We start from the raw sequence: 24,424 nt of genomic DNA, 5'->3' as shown, positions 1-24,424 counted from the left end.
GTTTTTTCCTCCTGTTTGACTTCCAAGAGCTGATCAACAGAAAAAATCCAAATTTTGAAATTCTAATACAGGACAATTTCTAGCACTTTTTGCTACCATTCCACACTAGTAAGACAGCTCTTAGTGTTCCAGTTAGTCTATAAAATGCTAAGTATTTACATCTCTGGAAAAAAGTCTTATAGATCTCATCTATTATGTCAACACTTCATAGTAGCACTGTAAGTGCTTTGTCCTATTCCAGTATCTGTGTGGTTACAGGGATAAAATAGAGTATACTGCAAAATCCAGCATGTCTGTCAATACAGGGTCGCTCCAGGATTTGAAAGGCAGCTCACCTTGTGATCTGTCTTTGCCTAATTACAATCATTATTTTCAATTTAAGTAATTTTTGTATTAAGATGTGAGAAACTGCCATGAGATCCTCAGACTCCTGGTTTCAAGGTGCTTGTTTTCGTGTACTGCTACACATCCAGGATCGTCCCATCCTGCTTGAAGCATTTTAAGTCTTCCCTGACCATGGAGTGAAACTGAAATAATTCCCTTGATATGCATTACTGAAAGTTGCTGTGTGAAGGCAGCATTGCTGAAATGGCTGCTTTATCTCAGCTTTGGTTTGCTTACTGCACAGGCAGAACAAATGTATGCCTGCCTCTGAGCATGGTACAGACTGTGTCTTTGAACACAGAAATTCTCTGGGACTTCCAGGCAATTGTGTGTGGTCAAGTTGGACAAAGATCCCTTTACTCCAAGGCCCTAATTTTGCTATTTTGGGAGTTGATTGTGCCACTGACTCACTGGAATAAAGCCTTTTTTATTTGTTTTATTCAATGGATGGTTTAATCAGCTTTTCATAAAGAAGGAAGCTACTTGACTATGATTCTTGGTGATCAATACAGAATGAACCTCTAATACCCTTTACTTATTCACTGGAGCATTGCAGGCAGCATATTTTGGTGACAGAAAACACTTCATCACAAATACCCATCCTTCCATCACAGACAGCTTAAAATGAAGTTACCTGAATTAAGAAGTCTGCACAAAAGGCCCATTGAACTGTATTTCACCTCAGGACTTGTATCATCATCTTGTAGAAGTTTGTGTAAGCTTTGAACTAGTTGTGATTCCTTAAAAGATTCTTCAAGGGTTTCTGAAAAATAAGTAAACAAATAGTAACCCATAGCTGTTATCTGAAAAGAAATCAGAAAGTGAATATGCTTTTTTAAAAAAAAAAAAATTCCTCACTGGCTTCATTTCAGATTGGCTATGTCTTGAGCATCTGCCTTTGGTACTGAAGAATTTCTGTGCTCTTTTCTGTACAGAATTTCTTTATTGGCCTCATTCTTGAAGACAGGACCAGTCTACTATTGGCTGTATAAAGTTAACCTCATAATAAATGAAAACCTGAAATATTCAGTGCTAGAAATGTTGGTTCACATTAGTTGGCCAAATGAGTTTGAGAATTTAATGGTAGACAAGTTGTAACGTGGGCTCTTCACAATCATACTTGTTGCTGTAGGAAGTTACAAATGTCAAGTTTATTTTTCTTTTCAATTCATCTTTTGATGCTTTTAGATTTGTGGTGATGTAATAAATTGAGACCCATTTTCAAGTCACACAGGCAAAATCTGAAAAAAAATTGTGTGGTAACTCTGAAAATTAGCTCAGGGAAAAGTCATTTGAATCTACAGTTTTCTTATTTGCTTCATTTGCAGCTTCTACAATGCCTTTTAATTTATGCTTCTGCCTTATTCTTTCCTCATGTATGTCTTAAGATTATTTCCTTTACTTACAGTCTTCATTGACCATTCAGGTATATAATTTGTCCTTCATTTAGCCTTTACCATCTTTTCTTATCTCAATCACCTTTACTTTCCCTCTTTTTTTTTTTTGTGTAGGTTTCTAGCATCATATCATGCTACTCAAATAGCTAGTGCCTGTCCACACAGCATGATAATTTGACTCTTATCCTGAATAAGAAGCAAAACTTCAGGCCATTCCCAAAGCCTATTGATTTTATGATCTGGATGGTTGCCAACCTTTTTCATGCTGAAGAGCTAAATCTAGACAAGAGATGTGCTTTTTCATACATGTTACCTAGAATTAATAGCATGACAATGTTTCTTAATAATTGAGGATCTTGCATAGATAAATGCTTTTAGGAGGAAAATACCTAAATCGATTGCAGATGCTATTGCCAAGGCATTCAGAGCCTCATTCTGCATGGCAGCATGTTCACTTGTTGTCATGGAAACCAGATGCTTCACTCCTTGTGCTGCCTGGATGGCTTTGACCACTTCCTGTTAAAGCAAAGGTAAAACAGATGGAAATCTGACATAGGAATACAGTAGAATGGAGAGGGAAATGAGATTGCACTCTTCAGCTTCTGAATAGATGGAAATTACTTGTGTGCTGCAGTGCAGACTGATGGTATTCAAAGACTAGAGATAACACTGCTTTTGGCACTGATCATATGTGTCTGATTAGAGCTGGTCTAATTTACCTGGAATATCAATACTTAGAATTAAATATAGATGTATATCTGCAAGATATATATCGATATAGATATAGATATATATACACTTTTTTTTTGTCTTGTTTCAGTTTGTCCTTATTCTACTCTTTCATTTCAAGTCGTCAAACTAGCAAGGATTAGTTTTGCTTTATCAAAGCCTGTGAAGATAATATCTACCTTTTTAATCACTACCTCATAGTAAAGCATGGCTGGGATGCCTGTGTGTAATAGCACAATTTACAAAAGACAGAAGCCTGTTCTAAAATACCAGCAGATAAAGATCATGCTAGATTCATTCATCATGGATAAGTGGGCTCTTTGGAGCTTCTGGAGGACTTACATTTTAGGACAGGTCTGAGGTTTTTTTACCATTTTAATTTAAACTTTGAAACATATTTATGGGCATAGAAAAGCTTTACTTGCTTACCATTTGTCAAGCCTTACTTGAGGAGGGTTAGTGTTGACAAGTGACAGTAAGTGACCATGGTGCTCGTTTCTGTGAGGTGTCTGGTTACAGAGTGCACAGGTTTCCCCCTCACTTCGCCCTTACTGGTATTGAGGCAGATCAGAGAGGTTTTTACTGTGAGCCTTCATGGTTTTCGTTGTAAAGCTGTATGTGCTGTTTAATCCCTAACTATGTCAACAAGCTCTAAAAATATTTGAGAAGGGTGAAGTAGAAATGTATCAGAGCAGTAGTTCTCGTACCTGGGATCTGTTGTGGTGCAGGATCGATGCCAGCAGCCGGTTTGCCTCTCTGCAGATGCCACTGTGGTCACTCACACTGCACCACTGCACCAGCCTGTTGAGCAGCATGGGGTCATGGCCCAGGATTTCAGCTGCATCAGCTGAAGAGAAAAGCATCATCAAGAGGCATTCGAAATCAGACCTCTGTCTGTCTGTCTGCCACAGGAATGTGAATGTGGAAGTAACTAGGGCCATGCATGTGCTCAGCATCCGTTAAGAACTCTGCTTGAAGCTTTGGGCTTTTAAAGGATCTTGGAAATACTTACCAAAGGAATTGTGCAGGGGAAGGACAAAACAGGCTGTTCCAACAGACCTATCCTTTTCAAGAGGCTGCTGAAGTAGGGCTTAAAATGAGCAGCTTTCTATGAAAGCAAATACTCTGTTGTGATACTTCAGGGGGCCTGTCCCTTTCCCACTTGGCATTTTGCACTTGCACTTTGAGCCCTGCACGAATGTAACCGTGGGCTCTTGGGAGCCTGTTTGTGCTGTTACAGTGATAATTCATTAGTGTTGGTAGCATGGGAAGTCAAGTCTTAGTACAGAATTGCAGCATGTCAGTAATTGGATGACCTGAGTCTTAAGGATGTGTGTTGAACCGTGTATAAGGCATCATCAGAAATTCCCCTTGAGTGTGGAAGAGCCTTCTAATTTGCATTCCCCTGTGTCTCAGGAATCCTATTTCAAGACTTGCCAGAAATATTAGTCTGTATGGTTGACATCTGAAAAAACCTCACTAGATAACTTTTCCTGAGAAGTGGAACTCTAATTATATTAACATCTGTAACAGAAGGGATAGATTTGATTGAGGCATCACCCTGCTCCAGTTCCTTTACCTGGCCCTTTTCTCTGTGTGTTGCATTTCTTTTGAAATATGCTGCCAGGGTCAAATAGAGCATGCACCAGAAGGTCAATGTCAGTAAACCACATGATTGCTCTGGATATTTTCAAGAAGCTGTAAATTAGCCTATACTCTGTTTTGGGGGAAGGAGGTGGGGAAGCACACTTCCTTTTTAATTTGTCCAGTACACTAAGGAACAATCCACAGGTCAAAATCCCACAAGGAATCTGGGAGCTTATAGCCTAGCTGCCATAGTTTGAGATAAGAGTTACAGGGCATTGCACAGCTACCTGAATGTTATCTCCTGTAACACAAGACTTTTCTTTCTACTCAGATGTTACTCATTAGTCTGCAGAGATCATGGTAATCAGTTTAGGTACGGGAAGTTGAAGTAAGGGGCTGGAGGATGGAACCAGTTTAAGAGGTTTGTTGCAAAGGCAGGTTCTTTACGCAGTTTGGCAGGCAATAGAGCTCTTTGAGATAAAACCCGATAGTTACTCCTAACAGGAAAACCTTTTAACTTACAATTTATTCAAATTTGTCATTTTATAAGATTGAACTTTCAGTTTTGCTGAAAGTCCTTTGGCTACTGAAGTGTACAAATTATTCTGCTCCTCTGAAGTAAAATGGTGGAAGAACCAGGAGTTAACATCTCTTTATAGTAACGAAGGTGACAGATCTGCCTGCAGTTTTCTGTGGTTAGGAAGAAACCTGCCTCTTCTAGTCTGTAAGCCTCAGCATGCCTGCTGATAGAGTAATGAATTTATACTAGATAAGGCAATTAACTAATTTAGTGTGGACTTCTTAGTAGATGTGTGTTCATAAGAGTTTCAGGCTGAGTTAATTAAGAGCTATGGGTAAACAGAATAGAAGGTAATTAAAAGTGATAGAATTGTGTGTTCATAGGTGGGAATGGATAAACATTGATTCTCCTACATATTTTATTCTACTTTGCATTTTGATAATTATGTTGTGTCAGATTCAGAAGTTGTACCTTGTGCCAATTTCCAACTTTGTTTTAGGGCTGGTAAATAAAAAAAAGATAATTTAGTGTTTGATAATTTAGATCTGTGTTACTGTGATGTCTCAATTTCAAATGTTAAATGCTTCCCCCTGTCACAATTGTGATACAACTTTGGAGAAATGACATTAAAATGACTTCTTCAAAGCCTCAGAGCAGGAATATTCTAGGTTTCCATATATCTTGTAATGTTCATTCCCTACCACAGTGAAATATAAGTGAAAGCAGCTTTTCCCTGGACTGGAAGCAGTGCAAAGTAATACAAGGGCTAGATCTAAATTTTCTATTGTGCATATTAATTTGATAAAAGATGCCAGTAGCTGTCATATTAAGGGGTGTCTGCAGTAGTGCAATTGAAAGCAGAGTGGAATGTAGGAGAGTGAGGTTTTATCTTCTTCCATATAATTAATGAAGTGGTGTCTGTAATTGTCCCGTGTCAGTTGTCACTTCCCGTCACAAAATGGTCATAACTATTCTGGTTCTGGTTTTGGCATATCTCATGTTATTCCTGCATATCAAGGGATCACTACTAGTGATTAGTGCTCTAGAGCAGCTGCTCTGGCAATATGAAAGACAATACCAAACGCCACGACGCTTGTTTTTGTATCATGCTCTGGTAAGAGCTAAGTAAGCCTAAGGATAAATTAAGATATTGAAGTAGGTCTTAATGTAATTCTGACATTGTGCATGTTTCTCAAAATGCAGTGATGTGCACAGAAAGATTATTGTTGCTTTTGCATACCCCCCTCTGTGTTAAACTGAATGAAGTGCAAATAGATAATCCAATACATTAACATGCAAAGTAAATTCAACATTTGAACCACATGAGCATGATAAAACTGCCAACGTGTATAGAAAGACTGGTAGAAATTAATTTCTCCTGCCTCTCTCCAACCCAGCCCCCTTTATTCCTTTTATGTTCTCTAGTTCTTTATTGATTTGCTGTCCTGTGATTTGACACTACAGCCTGGCTCTTTTTCATTATACTCATGCCTTGCTGCTGTATCTCTGGTGAAAAACATAATCTTTTAAGGCCTTTGCCCATTCTCACCAGCTACTGCGGATTCTTTGTGTGGTTTGTTTCTCAACTACCTCTGAGGCTGACTGGGTCAGTCTGGAAAATGTGCAGCCTCTGGCAGTAATCTCTGCTGGAAGCTCTCCAGATTGAGTGGAATTAGGTTAGGAGGACACTTAGCCCATAGTCTCGCAGAGCCCTTGTTTTGCAGGGTAAGGGAGGAGGGGAGCTCATAGGTGATCTCAGTGAACATTGGTAGGTGCCTACCTTGACCATCTGCTAACATCCGTAAAGTTCCAAGGAGTTTGCACTGCACAGGAGGGCTCTCTGACCTTAGCAGTGCCTCGATCCGCTCCGCGACACCTTCCTCCAGCATCTGAACCTTGCTGACAACTAGAACATGGAAAAGAGATGTTGATGTGAGGCTCAGTAATGACACAAACATCTGAAAACATAGATGTGACATAACTGTTGTGAACTGTGTGCTGTGTTAGGCTTCTAGCAAAAAGTTCAACTTGTTAGAGAGCTCGGAAATTAAGTCAGGACTACCTGATTGTTTAGACTTCTCTGTTGGGCTAAAACTTTCCTAGGGAACTGCTCTTGGGTTATTTTGGTTTATTTTGATCTTAGCCCTGCCCAGAATAAAGTACATAAAACACAATGTTGTTTCTCTTCCTTTTTCTAGTTGTAATAGGTTATCCATCCACTTGCCTGCTCACATGAGGAAGCCTTTCTGTGCCAGTTCATCTTAACTGAACTGGGGGGAAGATGTGATTTACTCAGCCATATTTCTTGAAAATGGATTTTCTTTTCATATTTGGGCTCACTGATCCCCTGTTGTTCATGCCTTTGTTTCTGTGCTTCCCTCTCCTCATCTTTGCGTCTTTGCTCCACTGGTTGGTGCAGTAATCCCTGGTAATAACCATAAGCGTGTCTGGAAGGAGTCTTAATACTGCTTAGCTGTGCTACCAAAAGCTGCTTCCTCCAGAGCAATTTTTTTCCCATTTCTGCATGCATTTTTGGGGGAGTAGTGAGGAAGATTGGACAGTGAAATGAGAGAACTGTTATATCCCTTTGTCCTTTTATTGGGCAAATTGGGAAGCAGACCCTATTTAGTAAATTTCTCTTAATGTCCTTGTTTTTCAGTGACACAGACTGACTCATTTTACTAGACCATAATGACTTTTTCAATTTTTTTTTTATAAGCATCTGTTCTCTTTTAAGATCAATACTTGAATTGAAAAGTTCTTCTGTGTCTGTTTCCAAGTGTTGACCCATATTTAATTAATGTTTATGGATTTCCACTCTGTTTTTTTTTTTTTCTTTATTTTTTTTTTCAGGTAGCAGATTATACTGTTGAACGTGATAGAGTTTGTGTTTCTAGAAGTGTTGCATTTCTGTTAGAATATCTAACAGATATTACAGATGTTTTTATGAATTGATGAGGAAAAGTGCAGTGTAGGAATAGCATTTCAAGTGTCCACACACTTGGAAAGCTCTAAAATTGTTTGTAATAGACTTGAACAGAACAGATAATCACAATGCTCTGTATTGATGTATTGATATTTTATAATTCAGAGTTGAGCTTTTTAAAATGCATCTTCAAAGAACATTAAGATTTACTGGTTCTGTGTGTAGCAGTGAATATTGGTTTTATGGAAGAGAAAGTCTGACATCCCTACCAGGTATCTCCACCTTGTACTCTGTATTTTAAGCTATAAACGCTGCTCTATTTTTTTTTTTTTTTTATCTTGAGCTGCTGTATGCTATTAATATGGAACAATTTTAGCAGCTGGTAATGAGATTACAGTTTATGATATTTAAACTCTTTATGTAGATGAGGAAGTCCTGATGAATTATTCAACTGTATGTTCCTGCAGGAGAGGGGGAAAAGGTCAATTGCCCCTCAAAACACAAGGGACCGGCATTGGTGAGTTGGAGAGAGCTGCACAGATGACCCATCTTTACAAAGAATCGCAGTGAGTCAGTTGTCTTCAGACTGTACCTGGAATAGCGAGGTTCTGCAGTGCACTGAGTGCAGCCTGTTGGACAGAGGTGTCCCTGCTCTGGACGTGTTTCTCCAGCAGGTCCAGGAGCTGGTGTATGACTCCCAGCTGGACCATGCGCAAACAGCTGCTGTCTGAAGAAAGGGGCAGAAGCAAGCAGGTGAGAGAGGTAAGAAACACAATGATAGGAACTAATAATGCAAGTTCAGAATTCAGGGAGTCTTTGCCTTGACTGTTTTCCTGTCTTGCTAAGATCAAGACTATAGATTTTGCATTGTTTTTTGCAACCTTCAGCTCTCTAGATAGAGGTAAGCTTCAGCTACCTGTAAACTGATGCTGAGACAGACTCTAGTAAAGTTTAGCTTAAGAGAGCTTTCAAAGGACAGTCACTGTCAAATTCAAAACCGTAGGTTTTCCAGTCTTTTTGTTTGTTTTCCTCAGTGCTGCTGTATTTTCCACTATATATGTAGTAGAATACCAGTGGCATCTTTCATTTCTCCCCAGAATACCTTCAACACTCCTTTAATTTCACTATTCTGCTGATTTAAGACACTATTGTGAAACCAGGGATGTTATCCACCAATGGTAAATCTGATTACTAGTTCTGTACTGCTGTTATTTCTTGTTTTCTATGAAATAAGTTATCATTAACTACTCCTTGAAAGAATTAGAGCTAGGTTTTTTCTTACCTCTTTTGAGAAACACACTTTCTGAAATGAAAAGTCTATTGGTGTTGCACTCATATAAAGGTAGGAAAATATGACCTGACCTGGAGAGATCTGGTTTATTTAATCCAAGTGAAGGAGCAGATTTGTCCATTCCAAAAAACTACCACTTTCCCCAGCAATGCTCTGCAGTATTTTGTCAGTGCATGTCTCTGTCTCCTTCTGTCTTTGAGAACTTGGCTCTGTACAGGTGGCAGCTTTGTTATCAGAAGCTGCTTAGCTCACCTTGTTAGGAAATGAGAAAGTTCTGCTAAAGAGCAAAAGGAAACCCTCCATGCTACAGATGGCATCCTTTCTGAAGGAAGTGTTTTGAAGATGCCATTTGGAAAATAATTTTCTGTATTTTCCTTTATGCAGTTTGTTATACCTCAAGAGAAGTATATGCCTGACACATACGAACATCTCCTTATTGCTGTGCTCCTACCTTGTGAAGGCTGTTAGTTAAAAAATGGCAAAACAGTGTGAACACTAAATAGACTACATGTTCACTTGGAAAAAGGAGTTATCCGTGGAACTGTACACACCTCATGCAAATACATGGTCTGGCCAAAAGTATCTTTAGTACTTGTCATGGTTCTAACTGAATTTACAGACTGAGGTGTACAGGCTTCTAATTTTTGTATGTATAGCAGGTAAAAAAGGGCCTTAGTAATTTTAACACCTTTGCTGGTTTGGATGTTATTTCCTCCTCCAAATCATAGACACTCCTGTTGTCCTTTGAACATGTTGTCTTCTGAACGAGTACTTATTCTTCTTCTCATCTCTTACCATTTCACTTAGTAGCCTGTTTTTCCCCTGTATTCTTACATATATTAGATAAGAATTTGTCAAATGGTTATAAAATGTAATTGGATATTTTCCTGAGAGAACTGTTAGTCTGTGAAATAGTTGGAATTCTACTCATGCAAAAATCTTTTGATACCGTTTTATGCCTACATTCTGAAAAGCTGATGGTTTTGCTTATCATTCTTCAAGTGTTCTCTTGCCTGCTCCTAATCTTTGGAGATCAGAGTATATGAGGAAAAATTGCCCAGTCCACTTTAGGAACAGGTTCCATAGAAATAGGTCACCTCTTTTCGTCTGATAAAATTCTACAGGGAAAAAATTTCAATCTTTATATAGATTAACCTTAATTGAACTTAATTTCTCTCCTCCCCCCCACCTCTCAAACTGAAGAATGTCAGAGCATTTTTTTTTTTTCCTCATGTAGTAAAGTGCAAATAGGCAGAGCCCATTAGTGGTTGCCTTGCTTTGATTGTCACAGAGCTCCAAATTGCTTTTCTCTCCTATGGAGTTTTTGCTTGGATAGCAGCAGAACATTCAATTTAATGGCTCATAGTTAAAGTCTGATAGGAGCAACCACTTTTCATAGCTGCAGAAGCTGTCTGTCATCTTTTCATTGCCTAGAAGTCATTTGATGCTGAGATCAGGTTTCCATAGGATTTTTTTTCTCTCAGATTAAAAACTGTGCATACATCAGTGGCACATAGTGAGGCATGAGAGATTATTTGCTTCTTCCACATGAAACATCTAATGCTGTTGTGGAGAAGATGGGGGGAGAAGAGAAGATGGGGGGAGAAGAGCAAGAGACAAAGCAAGCCATTCAGCTGAGTAAATGGAAATAGCCAGTTAGAGGCACTGGGGGCACTTCTGTGGCCTTTGTAGAGCCATGAGGCACAATGGCTGATTCAGAACAAGGTATAAGGCAAGGAAGAAAGGGAGCCTGGAAAGGTTGTGAGGTGGAGGTGAAGAGATGTGTGGATGATAGCTTGCTTAAAAAAAAACCCAACAAAACAAATATTCATACAGATTTGAGGGAATCTTTTATAATAATTAAGCACCTATTAGTGCAGAAAGTTGAGCAATTTTGTTAACTGAGTTTGAAGCCAGTACAGTAGCTATCGGTGAGAAAGGACAGGAAGTGTGGTGGGGATTTTTCGCTGATGGATTGAGCACAGCATGCCTTCCAGGAGTCTGCTTATAAGAATCTCTGTTTCTCTCTGCATAGTATAAAGGCTCAATGGCTTATCTTGAGATTTCCCTCCCCCCCCCCCCCCCCCCCGCCAATGTGTCTGAGTAGCCCTCCCTTTCGGAAAAGTGATTTAAAACCTCAAACATCAATAACTGTGTGGGGGTGGTTTTTTTGGGTTGTTTGTTTGTATTTTGTTGTTGCTTTTGGTGTTTTTTTTTTTGTTTTTGTTTGTTTGGTTGGGTTTTTTTGGTGTTTTTTTGTTGTTGTTTTCTTTATTTCTAAAAAATATATTCCTGATGAAATATTTCCAGAGTCTCCCCTGTAATAAGGTGTGGTTTAGGAAAAAGAAAAATGCAAAAGCTTGCCTACTTGATCGACCCATTTTTCATTATTATGGCCCCCAAATTACTTTAGTATCACTAGCACCTATAACTTAAAAGCATGTGAGTCTCCAGTCTGCAGAAAAGAATGTAACTGTTTCAGAACCAGGGAGTAGTGAAATTTATAGTGTTGGTTTTCTCTGCACTCACAAACAGTGGCTTTCCATCTTTGAAGGGTAGAAAATAACCAACCTTACAATTTCTTTTGTAAAATTAGCAATAGGCATTTCTCCTGTCTTGGAAGCTGCAAGTGTCTGGATATGGTGCAAGTATCCATGTTCTAAGAGATGATGCCACAGCCCTAGGCAAAAACCTTCTGTATGTACTTATTTGTGTTATGAGAAATAGAGAATATCTCATATCTGGTTATAATTAGCCCCAAAGTGAACTGTTCTGTCATTAAGTGATGACTTAGATTGTTGTTAAGGTTAATAATTTAAGACCTTTATGTTATTGATTGCTTTGGGGTTGAGAGTGGTGGGATGCAGTGTAAGTGTCCAGTTCTTCATGTTTTATTTTTTAATCTGTATTACCCAAAATACAGCATAGCAGCAATATAAACAAAGTTTGAGCCTTTTTTTGTTGTTCCTGAAATCAGCTTAAAGTCTTAGTAAAACATGTGGGTCACCAATGTGTGTAGTCTGTTCCTAATAGATAAATGCAGAACTTGGACTACAAGAAGTTACTACATTTCATTTGCTAACCCAGATACTCAAAAGTACCTAAGAGATCTGGAATAGTGAATGGGGGAGTAGTTCAATACCCTGCAACTCAGTGTGATTAGCTTCAAATTTAAGGCTGGCTCTTGAGCTAGCTTTGGAAGTAAAGTTACAGAAGCAGGTGTGACCTTATAGCCACAGTACAGCTACAATGGCTCAAGTTCCTGCACGTGGCCTTTGTGTCCTGCCCAGGGACAGACACAGGGGTTTTAGATGACCTGAGGCAACACACGTACGTGCCTGAAGGGAAGCATGGCAGCACAAGCACTGGGCTCTAGGCTATAGAAATGAAAAGGGTGGTGCCCAAGAAGGATTCCTGCACGGATGATAAAAGAGACTGTGAATGGGTCCCTGTTAAGTAAAGGAAAGCAACAAAGAAGATGGTAACTCCTCTGCTAAAGGGACTTCTGGATGCTGATTCTTTATGTACCTGGCCTGTAATATTCCCTTTTTTACCTCCAAGAAGCAGAGAGACAATGAGATCCGATGCAGCCTTCACAATGCATGCATCTTCAGCTTGTGAACTGCCTTGGAGCCTCAGCAGGATTTCAGACAGCACCTCTGGCACACCTGCCTCCACCAACTGCACTTTCAGAGCATCTGTAGAGATCACAGTAAAAGCACATTAAAAACTTCTTGGCTCTTTGTGGAAGCATTTCAAACTAAATAGAAAGCTAAATCCGTGAACTTTAGCTAGTGTTTTTTCAGGTGCAGTCACTGTTTTGTTTTGTTTGTAACAGCTTTCTGGAGCTAGGATGACACCAAGGCAGAATGAGCAAAACTTTCTGCCTTGGTCTTTGATATTTGTGTTGCCAGTCATGAGCTTTCATGTCTTTAAAATCTGTGTCAGATATCTAGATATTTTTAGTGGAGCAATGTTGGCACTTGTTGCACTGCTGCTTAGAGTACACATCTTTACAGATTCACAGACTATTCTGAGCTGGGAAGGACCCACAAGGAGCAGCAAGTCGAGCTCTTAGTAAATGGCCTAAACAGGAATTGAACTTGGTACCCAGTTGTTCTGATTTTTTAAATTAAAAACACGATCTGTGTTGCTGCTTTCCTCTTACCCACCATGGAGAATAAATTTGAATCTGCTGTCTTTTGGATCTACTGGAATGCGGTGGAGTGCTACTCTCTCCCTCCTTTCTTTGTTGTCTCACTTCTTACAATGTTGTTCAGGCCAGGATCTTGCATGTTCTTTTGGCTTTTTTTTCTCCTGAAAGGGTTACTGGTTCCATTAGCAGGCTCCCATGGCAAACTGGGAACCCAGAGCTTAAACCAGTTCAATACCCAGTCTCCCCTTGTTCCACCCAGACCAAAAGGAGTCTTACCATTTTCTGCAAGTGCTTGCAGGACCTCAAAGACAATTTCTAACCTCTCATGGCTCTCTGCTCTCCTCAGTTGTTTCACCAGCTGTTCAGCAACTTTGGTCATGCTTAGAGCTTCCTTGGCTGAATCTGTATACATGATAAAGTCAGGATTTTGAATGTTTCTTTATTTGATGTTTAGAGCATATCTCCCTATGATCTGAAGTGAGTAGACACTGTTTTTGAAGGCTTTTTCTGTTCTGACAGACTCCTCTATTTCTTTGGACAGCACTGAGACAGGAAAACTCTATCCCTTCTCCCCCTAGCTTCTTTAACTGTTTTTCTGTAATTCCTGTAGACCTCATAGGTGTCAAATTAATCCTGGCTTAATTTACCTGTTACAAATCCACCTGTAGTATGATTATTTAACACAACAAAGTGTCATTGGCACATGTCACTTTGCTGTAGTAGTATATTTTTTGCCTTGATTAGGTGCTTCTAGTCTTGCTGGGTTCCTAAACACCATCAAGATGTATGTTAGCAAAGCTTGCCACTGTTTGACATAGAATACATTTTAATGGAATATATTGAGTAATGTAAGAGCTATAATAAGGACAGACCTACTTAGAGAATAATGTGACAGTGTGATACCATGTCCCCTTCCCTGCTTCTCCCCCTAAAAGCAGGAAGCAGTAGATCAAATTTTAGCCAGACCATATATAGAGAGTGGTAATAATTTTGTACTTGGTCTTTTTCTTCTATTACTACTCACAACTTGTGTAAAGTAGGGCAAATATATTCTAAATCAGAGGAGACACTTTTGCTTTGAAAACTGTGTAAATGAAAATGGAAGCTGTTTCAGTAAGTATGGATACTTAATTATTAAATAGAAATGAGATTTTAATAAACATTTTAATGTACCATCTCTGAAGTAGCTGAAATTTTCAGTTTATTATATGAAGTTATGCCATCTCTTCTTTTGGGGCCAAAAGGTTTCTGTTAAATCTGAATTGTTTTAATGTAGTACCAGTAAATGCTGCTACTCCATAGAAGAGTAGTTATTTCTCCAATCCAGATAGTGTGGCCAGTTCCTGATTAGGTATCAGTAGTGTGTTAAAAACAAAGCCCAAAAAAACACCACCCCCGCCCCACCACAAAAGCAGAGGAAAAACAAAAAGCCAGCAAATGTGTGGGCATGGAAGTGCAGTGACAGTGTGGAGATGATATTTTGCTCTAAGATGCAAAAACTTTAAAAAGCTTACAAAAAAAGGACCTTACTTACCAAGGTCTGCAAGATTGTACAAGGCCAATAGAGCCACGTGGACAAGTGGTTCACTCTCTGCATAGTCAGTTAATATTCGAACCAGTGATGGGATTACTCCAACCTTCACCAGCTCTTCCTGAAGGTCACCTGGTCAGCAAAGCATAGATGTTAAAGGTGATTAAATCAGGAACTGATTAAATCAGTGGAAAGGGTCCAGCTGAGATGCTTAGCAGTAATGTAGTCTGGTTCTTTCTCACACTGTTAGAATTTGTAAAGCCTTTGTGTGGTAGTTTCAGGCTAATGTGTATGTGGAACAAATTTTTGCTAAACCTCCTGATTCTACTTTGACTTAAGGAATTAAGCCACTGTCTCCATCCACTTGTGCTTGCTGAGGAAAATCCCTGATGACCGTTTTCTTTCTTTTTGAAGTTAGTTTTGTAATGAATGCTTGCTTAATATCTAAAATGATTTTGAGACTGCCAAGAACTGTAAGATACAAACTTGGCCAGTGATGGTTTTTTACCAGCACAGTGGCACTGCTTGTGCAGCAGTGTCTTGCTGAGAGCTGGGCTCCTGCTTGGGTCACAGCGTGTATGGCAGACAGGAAGGATCTGGGTGCTATTGTAGCATGGGCAATGGAAATTCAGACAAAGAATGGTGAAGTTAATTTTTCTTCTCTTTGATGTATTTATTGCTGTATTATTAATAGAATGTATTAAAGCATGTCACAGTCGTCTTGGCAAATCTGCCTGTGCTCTGCCAGAAGGGAAGCAGATGTTCAGTATGGCCATATGCTGTAGCAGTGCTGGTATACAGGAGCTGCATGAGCCAGGAGTGTAATTGCAAGGAAAAGCTTTTTTAAGCTATTATGTGTCATTCCCTGGCAAATACATGTAATTCACAGGGAGCTTAGTGGAATCTATACCAGGTACCTATCACATTTGGATTTCATAAGAACAGTGCATGGAGGCAAACCCACAGCTTTCTAAGTAAAGCTGTGCAGATCCACACCAGAAGGATAAGAGAAGATAGGTTGAAGGCAGTGGGTAGTGGATATGGGTGAAAATTTCCATATTACTTTCAGTATACAATAAATATTTCGGTCAGTCTGGGAGTTAAAGATAAAAGAAAAATCTTAAACGGTTTGGGCAAGTAAATGAAAATTGTTTAATTTGTGAGACAGCAGGCGAGCTGGTGTCCAGGTACTTTGGAGCACAAAGCTCTCTTGCATACAAGCAGTGGTCCTCAGAAAAGACCCCTCCTTGCATAGATAGATATCACAGGGTTTTTTTTTGTTTGTTTGTTTGTTTTTTTAAGTCTGTTTTTTTTTCTAACACGGTTTTTAAACAAGTCCTTTCCTTTATAGATGTTCTTACTACTTTGGCAGAAGTTCAAGCCATTCAGGATTTGGACCCGAGGCAGATCTGCAAAATTGATTAAGATATGTATGAGGCTCTGCTCCTCTTGTAATTGCAAAGCAGTTCTGACAGAGATGTGCTACCCTGAAGTCAAAAATACAGGGGGGAAACCCAGAGTTCAGGTAGTGCTTGGGGTGCATTTAGCCAGGTGTGTGTGAGCTGTGTGAATTGTATACCTAAATGGAGGCTGAAGTGCACTATGTGCTCAGGTCTCATAAAATTATTATGAGTTACAGGTTACAATGCCTTTTAAAGTAATGCCTTAGAGCCAGGGAAAATCAGCTTCTTTTCAGTGGATACTTACGATTATCGTAACAGATACGGCCAATGGCCCTCCCAGCATGAAGCAGCATTTCTTGGTCTGTGCTCTCCAGCAAAGGTATCAGTGTTAGAACCAAATCTGCTTCAATACATGGTTTCTTCATTTCCTCTGTGTAGATAAGAGAGGGAATTCCAGGTTTTTGCCGTTTAGGAATGAAACAATTGCAATAGCGATGGCTGGTAGCCATGAAGCAAAATTCAGGAGTGAAAACATGCAGCTAATGTGCTGCAAGATGCCTTGTAGTAATACTTGAGCACAACTTACCATTTTTGGCTATCTCTGAAAGCACGTGGGCTGCTTTCACTGCACATTGTGGATTGCCCTTCAGGATTTTTGCCAAAGTTGGGAAGATGCCAATCTCTCTGAGTAGGTGGAAGGATCTCTGCTCTGCAATGATAAGAGTGTTAGCAATACCTACAGTAGGTTTGCAGCTGTTTTATTCACATGCTCCTTTGTTTCCTGGAGTTCTGAGTGGGTATCTGTGGGATCCAAGGCTCTGATTTAACAAGGTTCTTAAAGTCTGTCTCACTCTGAATATATGGGCACAGTCATCTGCTTGAATTGCAGCAAGTGTGCTTCCAGCTGATTACTCTGCTTTATCCTGAATTGAAGCAGGGGTGGCAAAGCAATGAGGAAAAGAGTTTCATCTTATTGGACTATAAAAGGATGCTTGCATAAGGCATGGAAAGTCAGGGATTAAGATGCTATTCCTGAGGTATGGCCTAGCAATTAATTTTGTAGGTAGGCACAGCATCTTTTATTAAACTAGCAATTAGAGCAGACAATTCCCTTAGCCTTTTTTCATCGAAAATATGGCCAGCTGTCCTGAAGGTGCTAAATCACCATCTGCCAGGAGACTCAAATAAATGCAGCTTTACGTCATTTTAGGAGACTGTGCAGAGGCTTTAGGGACTTTTGTGTAAGTAGACTAGAAACTGCTTTTTAAATGCCTGACCTGATAAGGTCACTCTAAATTAATCCTAGGAGTGTGTAGTAAATAGAATATTAAATCTGGAATTTCTCTGGAGTTTTAGGTATTTTAGTGACCAGTAACTTTGTGATTTTTATACAGAAAGAAAGCAACACAGCCTGAGGACAGCTATAGTTCCAGCAACAATCACTCCTTGAAATACAGACTATCACAATAGTCAAAACCTGCAATTAATGCTTTTGAATTGTGCAAATTGGTGATCCAGAGTGATACTTAACTATCTTCAGTAAGAGCCAGGAGAATCCCATTCAAACTTTCAAGGATCTGATCTTCAGCTTCTGTGTCAGCTTCACAAAGCCCAAGGTATTCCAGGTGCTTACTCAGGGTTTCTATACAGAATGGAATAGAAAACTTTGGTGAGGCAGCATGGAAAATTCTGAGTTCCTTGTGGAAGTTCTTTTCAGTGCTAATGTCTTATTATAAAATCATTTCCTGAAGGGTCAAGATCTAAATATGCTCATTTAATCCAAGAGCTTGAGGTCGAAGGCTTGGTCACTTCTCGGACAGCACATAGCTCTTGTGCAGGCATAAACATGCAGAGATAAATTCTGTCTGGAAACAGAAATTAACATATAATAACTGTGGCAGAGTTTGAGGTGGGAAGGAGAGAGGAATAATTACAGGACCCAAATCAAATCTGTCATTTCTAAATACCTGTTTATCATAAAGACAGTACTTGCAGCTCAGCTAACTGGGTACCTACAGTGATAGTGGCCAGTAGCAGGCCCCAAATGAATGCAAGAAACAGATGAGGTCAAATACTTCTCCCTTTGTTTCTGTCAACTTTGGCCTTTAGAAACATACCTAGTATTTGCATCAATATACATTTAATACATTTTGATCAACTTTTATTCAAATTTTTTTGTATCTGTATAAGTTAATTCACAATTTTTATCTCCACATCACACAGTGACATTCAGTTCCACAGTTTCACTGTTGTAAGAGGAAGATACTTTCCTTTGTTTTAAAATATTTGCCAAAAAGGTCAGAGTTGATGGCCTTTGAGTTGCTGTAGTAAGACAAAAGGAATTATCCCTCACTATTTGCCCTTCCGTGTCTGTCATAATCAGATGGATTTTTGTTATAGTCCTCCTTTGTAATTCCTCTGCCAATTTGCTCAGTATTTACAGAAACTTTGATAACTTGCCTGAATATTTTTCCAGTTCACTTTTTTTTTTGGTGTGGATCTAGAATTTGAAAGTGTTCTCAGGACTCAGGTGGACTGGGATTAAGACAGATTGTCATGTTTTGTTTTCTACTCTGTTAATTCTTTGTCTATTTGAGAATGGCTTTTGTGCAGCTAATCAAAATGACCCATTATCTTCTGGGCAGAGGGAGTTAACTTAAACCCTGCCATCCTTTAGAATTTGGCCATCTTTTCCCCATGTAGGTTGCTTGCATTTACAGGCACTGAACTTGATGTGCCTCTTTATGCCAAGTCATACAGGATGATACAATTTTCCTGCAATTCTCTACAGTAAATTTCAATTTTGAGTACTCCAAATAATCAAAAAACTCCTTCCCATTCTGCTATTTCTAGGTCACTTATGAATATATTGAATTACACAGGTTCCAGTAAAGGTAACCTCAATAATTTTGGCTTTCTATTGTAAAAGCAGTCTTTATTCAGTTCCTCAGACTTCATCAGATAACTTATAAAAACTTGATTAATTTAACCATCTTGGGATTGATTCCTCAATAGTCCTTGTGTTTAATTCCATGCTTCTGCAGGGTCATTGAAGCAGACATTGTTAAGACAGTTATTTTTTGTGAAAAGGCGGTAGAACACCTACAGATTGTGACTAAAACTGACCAGAAAAGGATATTTATTTCTCTTTTGTGGAAAATTCTGGGGTGTTGACATTTTGTTTCATCCCATGCTGGAATAGGTTGTTGAAAGGGTGGAACTAGAGGCAAACCAGAACAATTTGTTTCAGTTTTTTTGCAGAAGTGGTTCTTTGCCAGCCAGGGCTGCCTGGCATGCTGCCGGGCTGGAACGGTGCCAGCCAGCTGGTCAGACAGCAGGGAGTGCCTGCCTGCCTGGCCTCTGAGGAGGGTTTTAGCAGGATAAACATGTTCTGAAGGAATACTGTTCGTTTTCTTGAGTCAGCATTTTTGCCAGAATATTGCTCATCAGCTTTAGTAATTCACCATAGAAGCGGGGGAAATGGTCACTCATTGCCTGCGGGGCCTGAGTTTAGAAATCTCTTGAGACTGAGGTACAAAAGGCTTTTTTCCTGAGCTGAAGGCATAGATTATCAATTCACACATAAATCTCTACATAAGATACTGAGTAAGAGGCATAATAACAGACTTTTGCTGTGGGAGTTGGTTTTTGATCGTCCTAATGAGAGCAGAGAGAATTGTGCAGAAAATGTGCTGTAGCACAGGAATTCCATCTGGCTTCTGCAGTGGGGAAAGAGCCATGAGGGGTGAGCTCTTTGAATCCCTTGAACCATTGCTGTGTCAGTTCTCAGTGCTAGTTTTGATGTATAAAGTCCTCACGGAGTGAGGAAGAAGAATCCCACGCATCTCTCTCAGCAACTGATTTTGCCCCCTCTAAAACAGCAATGGCTTCTGACTTTTTCATTTTCATAGCATTTCATATGTGTAGAAATTATTTTCTCTTTTTTTCTGGAGGAAGTATAGACTCTATCCTTCAATACAAATGGTACTCTTGGTGTTACTTATTATTGTTTCGGTCCTGAGCAGTGTGAGGTCTGTATGAGCCAATTTATTTGAGGGCTTGAAACAACTTAATCCAGTCAAATACCTTGTGTTTTGCTGCTTATTCCTTTGTAATTTCCCATACTAAGCTTATTGTTCTGTCACTTACCTTTAGTATACTTTAGAAGATTCTTCCATGTATTATTATTATTATTACTATTACTATTATTATTATTATAATCATCATTATCATTATTCAAGGCAGGGAAACAAGGTAATGTGTTTTTCCAGAGTATAAAGATGTGGTAGTTATTCACAACAGAGGTCTATTTAGCTCTGTCTAATATCTCTGGTAATAGATGGCTAAAGAACAGTAAAAGAAGACACTGTATATCCTTTCCCAGGTATGCTTTCTTAACTTCTAGTAATCAGCTCCATAGGGATTTTCTTTGCCAGAAATTTAATCTTGTTGGGTTGCACTTAAATTCATTACAGTATTTATGTTGAATTTGTTTGAAATTTAGCTTGCAGAACATGGACTAGAGATAAGTGCCACAAAGTAACTATGGATTGAGAGAGAAAATAACTCGTTCTTGTTTTTTCATGTTGAAATTGTCATCTGGCCCTCTCTTGACTGTAGTTTTCTCTAAATGTATTGCAACACCAGGGCAGGACACACAAGCCTCTATTTTGACATATCCTGTGTAATGGCTGAGGGATGAGGGTTGGGGCTGAGAAACTGCTAGAGTTCTGCAAGTCAAGAGTAGCTGAAAGGCATAAGATGTGGCCTGAAGAAACTAAAAGCTCTACTCAGTACTGCAAAATAGCTGCTGGGTCTGTCTAGCAATGTAATTAAAAGCAAAGCAAAAAGCAAAGTTGACCTGCATTCATGTTAGTTGACCTGCAAAATCATGTAGCTGTAAGTCTCCATTTTCTCACAGTATTTTTTTAATGCTCTTCCCTAAAATAAAAAAAAGAATTCCTGGTTTGTGGCATGTCCTACATAAGCCTATGGTGATAAATGTACCTGTATGCTGAGTAGAAGTATTATTGTGCAGTAGTCGAAATAAAGCTCTAGGTCTTGTCTGGGAATGTGATACTAAATTTATTTCATGTGAGACATGAAGGAGTAAATTAGAGATGGAGAAGTCCAGGAGGGCTGGTAAGTGTGTGTGTGTGTGTGTGTGTGTGTGTTAAGAGCAAATAAAGCCTGTAAGGTCACATACATTCCTGCTGGCTGTGAGTGGTGCAGCTACATGATTATAGCATTTTGCTGTAACCAAGGGTAGGAAAAGTTGCTGCTTTTGTTTTTGTTATCAGGGAAGGGAGAAGAAAGGTGCCATTCAATTCAAGGAAAGATTTTTTTTTTTTTTTAATTTCTCCAGTGTTGAATTATTGTATTTCATCTCTAGAAAGTTATGCAACTGTTTTGGGACTGGGCTGGCTTATATTCTTTCCAATAGAACTATCTTATCTTGGTGCATGAAGTAAAGTATTGGAGGAACAGATCCTCCATCTCTTCAGGCTTTCAAACCCATGGCAAGAAAATTGTTCTATAAATCAGATAAGCTATTATCTGTGTCTTCATGAAAAGCCACTTACGGCCATGTTAAAAGATACATTTTGTGTCTTTGTCACTGCACTCGAGGGTGATGAGATGTAGGAGAAAAATCACAAGATTTAAAAGGACCTGGGGAGAGAATTTAAAACTAATATCCTGAGGATGAAAGGGATATAATTATGAACAACTCTTGACCTGGCTGGTTTTTAACTCTTGTTCCTCTGCATTCTTCAGCAACTCTCTTCAAGGAGGAAAGGAGTGGGAATGTATGAGTATAGTTTTTCCTTGAAGGCTGGAACCCTGTCATTATCTGGGAATTGAAATATCTTCTTTCACCCACTTTCAGAATCTGAAAGGGGCCATATTTTCCCCAATATTCTTTTCTCCTGGTCTAGACTATTGGTAATTATTCTCAATGTTAATGGCCAAACACATAACAGTTTCCAAGCATGCTTTAAAAATACCTCTTGCCAAGAACTGGAAAATAGAGGAAAGCCCACTGTGTTGTCCCCAAAATCTAGCCTTTGCCCCTTGCTTTTGCAGCCTTTCTGGACTGCATTGGCCCATCCTGAACTCCTTAAAGTATTGTTCAATGCCTATGATCCTGTGGGATGGACCTTTGAACATTTTACTATTCAAAGAATATGAGAAAGCAGCAGGTTTCAAAGGAGATTTTAGTGTTTAGCATGAGCCACAGGTTGAAAGGATGATGAAGACAGGAATTTAAGCCTGGCTGGCTAGTACTTACGTTAATGTTCTCTATTAATCACAAGGATTTAAAAAAACTTCTATAATCCCTCTCTAAAATTCTCTTAATTGTCACAAATCAGGTAGGACAGCCACAAATGCTCTCTTTGATGTGGTGTCATGCATGGCAATTTTTTTTTATTTTTATTTTTTTTGAAAATGAGATAAAGAAATCACCTAGCAGTAAAGTAGAAAAAGAAAAGAGGCACAGAACATAAGTGGGTCATCATCTGGTTTCCATGGCTCGATACAGAGTGTTGGAATTTCAATGCCTGAACACCAACTGCTAGACAAAGGGTGCTGCAAAGGGGTGGTGAGCAGAAAGAACTTAAAAGAGAGATTTCAAAAGAAGAGTGTGCTGATGCAGGAAGGGGTTCCAATTGATAACAACCTTTGAGAACCTGTGCATAGTTCTAACTTGAGCGAATGGAGAAGTTGGAAAAGGAAGCAGTGAAAGGAGATGGACAAATGTTGCATCATTTGGTTGGGAATTGTATGGTTGAAGTTTAGAGTTTCATGGTGCAATGACTGGAGTATGAAGCTCTAAGTGCATAAACAAAGGCTTTTTTCTTCATTAGCAGTGAGAAACTGAGAGGACCAGAAGAAATTTTCAGAAAACTAGTAGAGAAATGCAGGCTCAGAAGAGGCCCTAGTAAAAGGAGATACTGATATTCTTGTGGTAACCCATGCTGATATACTATTGTGGTGAGAAAAAATGGTGATTGATTGTGAAATGGAGATTGTTTGGGAGGGGGAAAGCAACTCTATATTTTTATAATTTTTGGCTTTATTCTCAGATAATTGAATTCCCACCAAGGAGGGACTACAGGAAAGAATGTGTGTGAGGAAAGCTGTGGGTAGAAAGCAGATCCTGTTGGCTTGTGGCTGATGTAATGCCCTGTGGAGTCAATGAGAAAAATGGCTGCAGAACCCTGACTGAAAACAGATAAGAGGAAAAATATGATAACCTAAAGCAGGTCAGTGAGATAAGTCAAAAGAAAGCCAGCCAAGTGCAGTCAGGGAGAACCTATGTGCCAAAGAGATGACCTATAGCATGAAAAGCTGCTTAATTGTATTCTGTCAAACTTACTCCATTTTTTGAGGGATGGAGAATAGGAATAAAATTCACTTCAGTGTAAGGGTATCAAAATGTTGTAAACTTGTGTACCAGGATATGCCTTTTTCATGCCTGATAATTTAACTGTGACTTAGTGCTTAGGGACTAATAAGCACTAATAGATCAACTTCATAGGCTAATGCTGAGCCTGAGCTCTCAGATGCTCCAATTCATTATGCAAGGTAAGGAAATTCTAGATCCAAAGGCTGGAAGTTATGCTAGCAGGAATAGCCACAAATGTGCTGTGCTCAAAAGCAAGAAGTAAAGCACCATCAGCACAATCTGTGTTTGGGTAATATTTTCAGGTAGTTTTTTTTTTTAATAAACAAGAGGTCAGAAAACTTGATGGTTTAAATCAAAGTTCAACTTCTTTCACAGTTGCTTGGTTCCAGGAGGTGTTGATTTCATCATGTATTGTGAAAGAGGAGTAAATTGTCAGTACAGCAAAGCTACATGTGAGCAGGTAAGCAATCAGACAAATTGCGACCGCTAGGGATAAATTGGCTTCATTTACGGAAACAAATGAAATCTGTGTCTTGCTCACTGGAGATCTAGTTTTCTGCATTTGTTGAATGATGTTGGTCTCTAAAGATACCTTTGATCTCACAGTTAATATACATCTTCAGTTTTGCAGCATAAAGTGATTTAAAGGAACCCTTCCCTATGGTTATCGTGTCTGTATGGGAAGTATGCCATAGTCTCAGCCAAAGAGCATTCAGCCTAATTTTCCTGGCTCCCTAAATTTAGCTTGAAGAGCTGTCAGTGGAGGCAAAACCAATTAGGTTTCATGGCAGAGAAAACACTAATTTCCTTTGGCTGACAAATCCTACAAGGGGTTTTTTAGCCAAGCAAAAGAACAGCTGTGAAAAAGTAAGCCTTTTTGCTGATATGAAAGCATCAGCCCAGCTCTCATCTCTCCCTGCTGAGCAGTCTCTTGGGAGCGTAGGTGGATGTTGGAGACTGTGGACAGTGACAAGAAAGCTGCAGTGTCCAGGCCCAGCATGTGTTGTCACAAGGAAAGACATCAGTGGGTGTTGGGCACAGGTGGCAGAATGGAGGGCTGGAGAGCTGGGCAGATGTTCCATCCCTGACCCC

General features: G+C 39.3%; 1 protein-coding gene across 1 annotated transcript in view; it reads right to left on the bottom strand.

The window, feature by feature from the left end:
* Positions 1-24,424, bottom strand: part of LOC138112327 (rap1 GTPase-GDP dissociation stimulator 1-like) — a 30,021-nt gene that overhangs the window by 1,113 nt on the left and 4,484 nt on the right. The window contains 11 exon segments of the mRNA XM_069019211.1: positions 1,019-1,147; positions 2,171-2,297; positions 3,218-3,357; positions 6,398-6,523; positions 8,136-8,270; positions 12,389-12,532; positions 13,267-13,392; positions 14,525-14,653; positions 16,229-16,354; positions 16,511-16,633; positions 17,456-17,566. Coding sequence (XP_068875312.1) covers positions 1,019-1,147; positions 2,171-2,297; positions 3,218-3,357; positions 6,398-6,523; positions 8,136-8,270; positions 12,389-12,532; positions 13,267-13,392; positions 14,525-14,653; positions 16,229-16,354; positions 16,511-16,633; positions 17,456-17,566 — 1,416 coding nt within the window.

Source organism: Aphelocoma coerulescens, chromosome 6 (assembly GCF_041296385.1).
Source record: "Aphelocoma coerulescens isolate FSJ_1873_10779 chromosome 6, UR_Acoe_1.0, whole genome shotgun sequence".
In the NCBI taxonomy this organism is placed as follows: Eukaryota; Metazoa; Chordata; class Aves; order Passeriformes; family Corvidae; genus Aphelocoma; species Aphelocoma coerulescens.
This window is presented reverse-complemented; position numbering and strand designations above follow the sequence as displayed.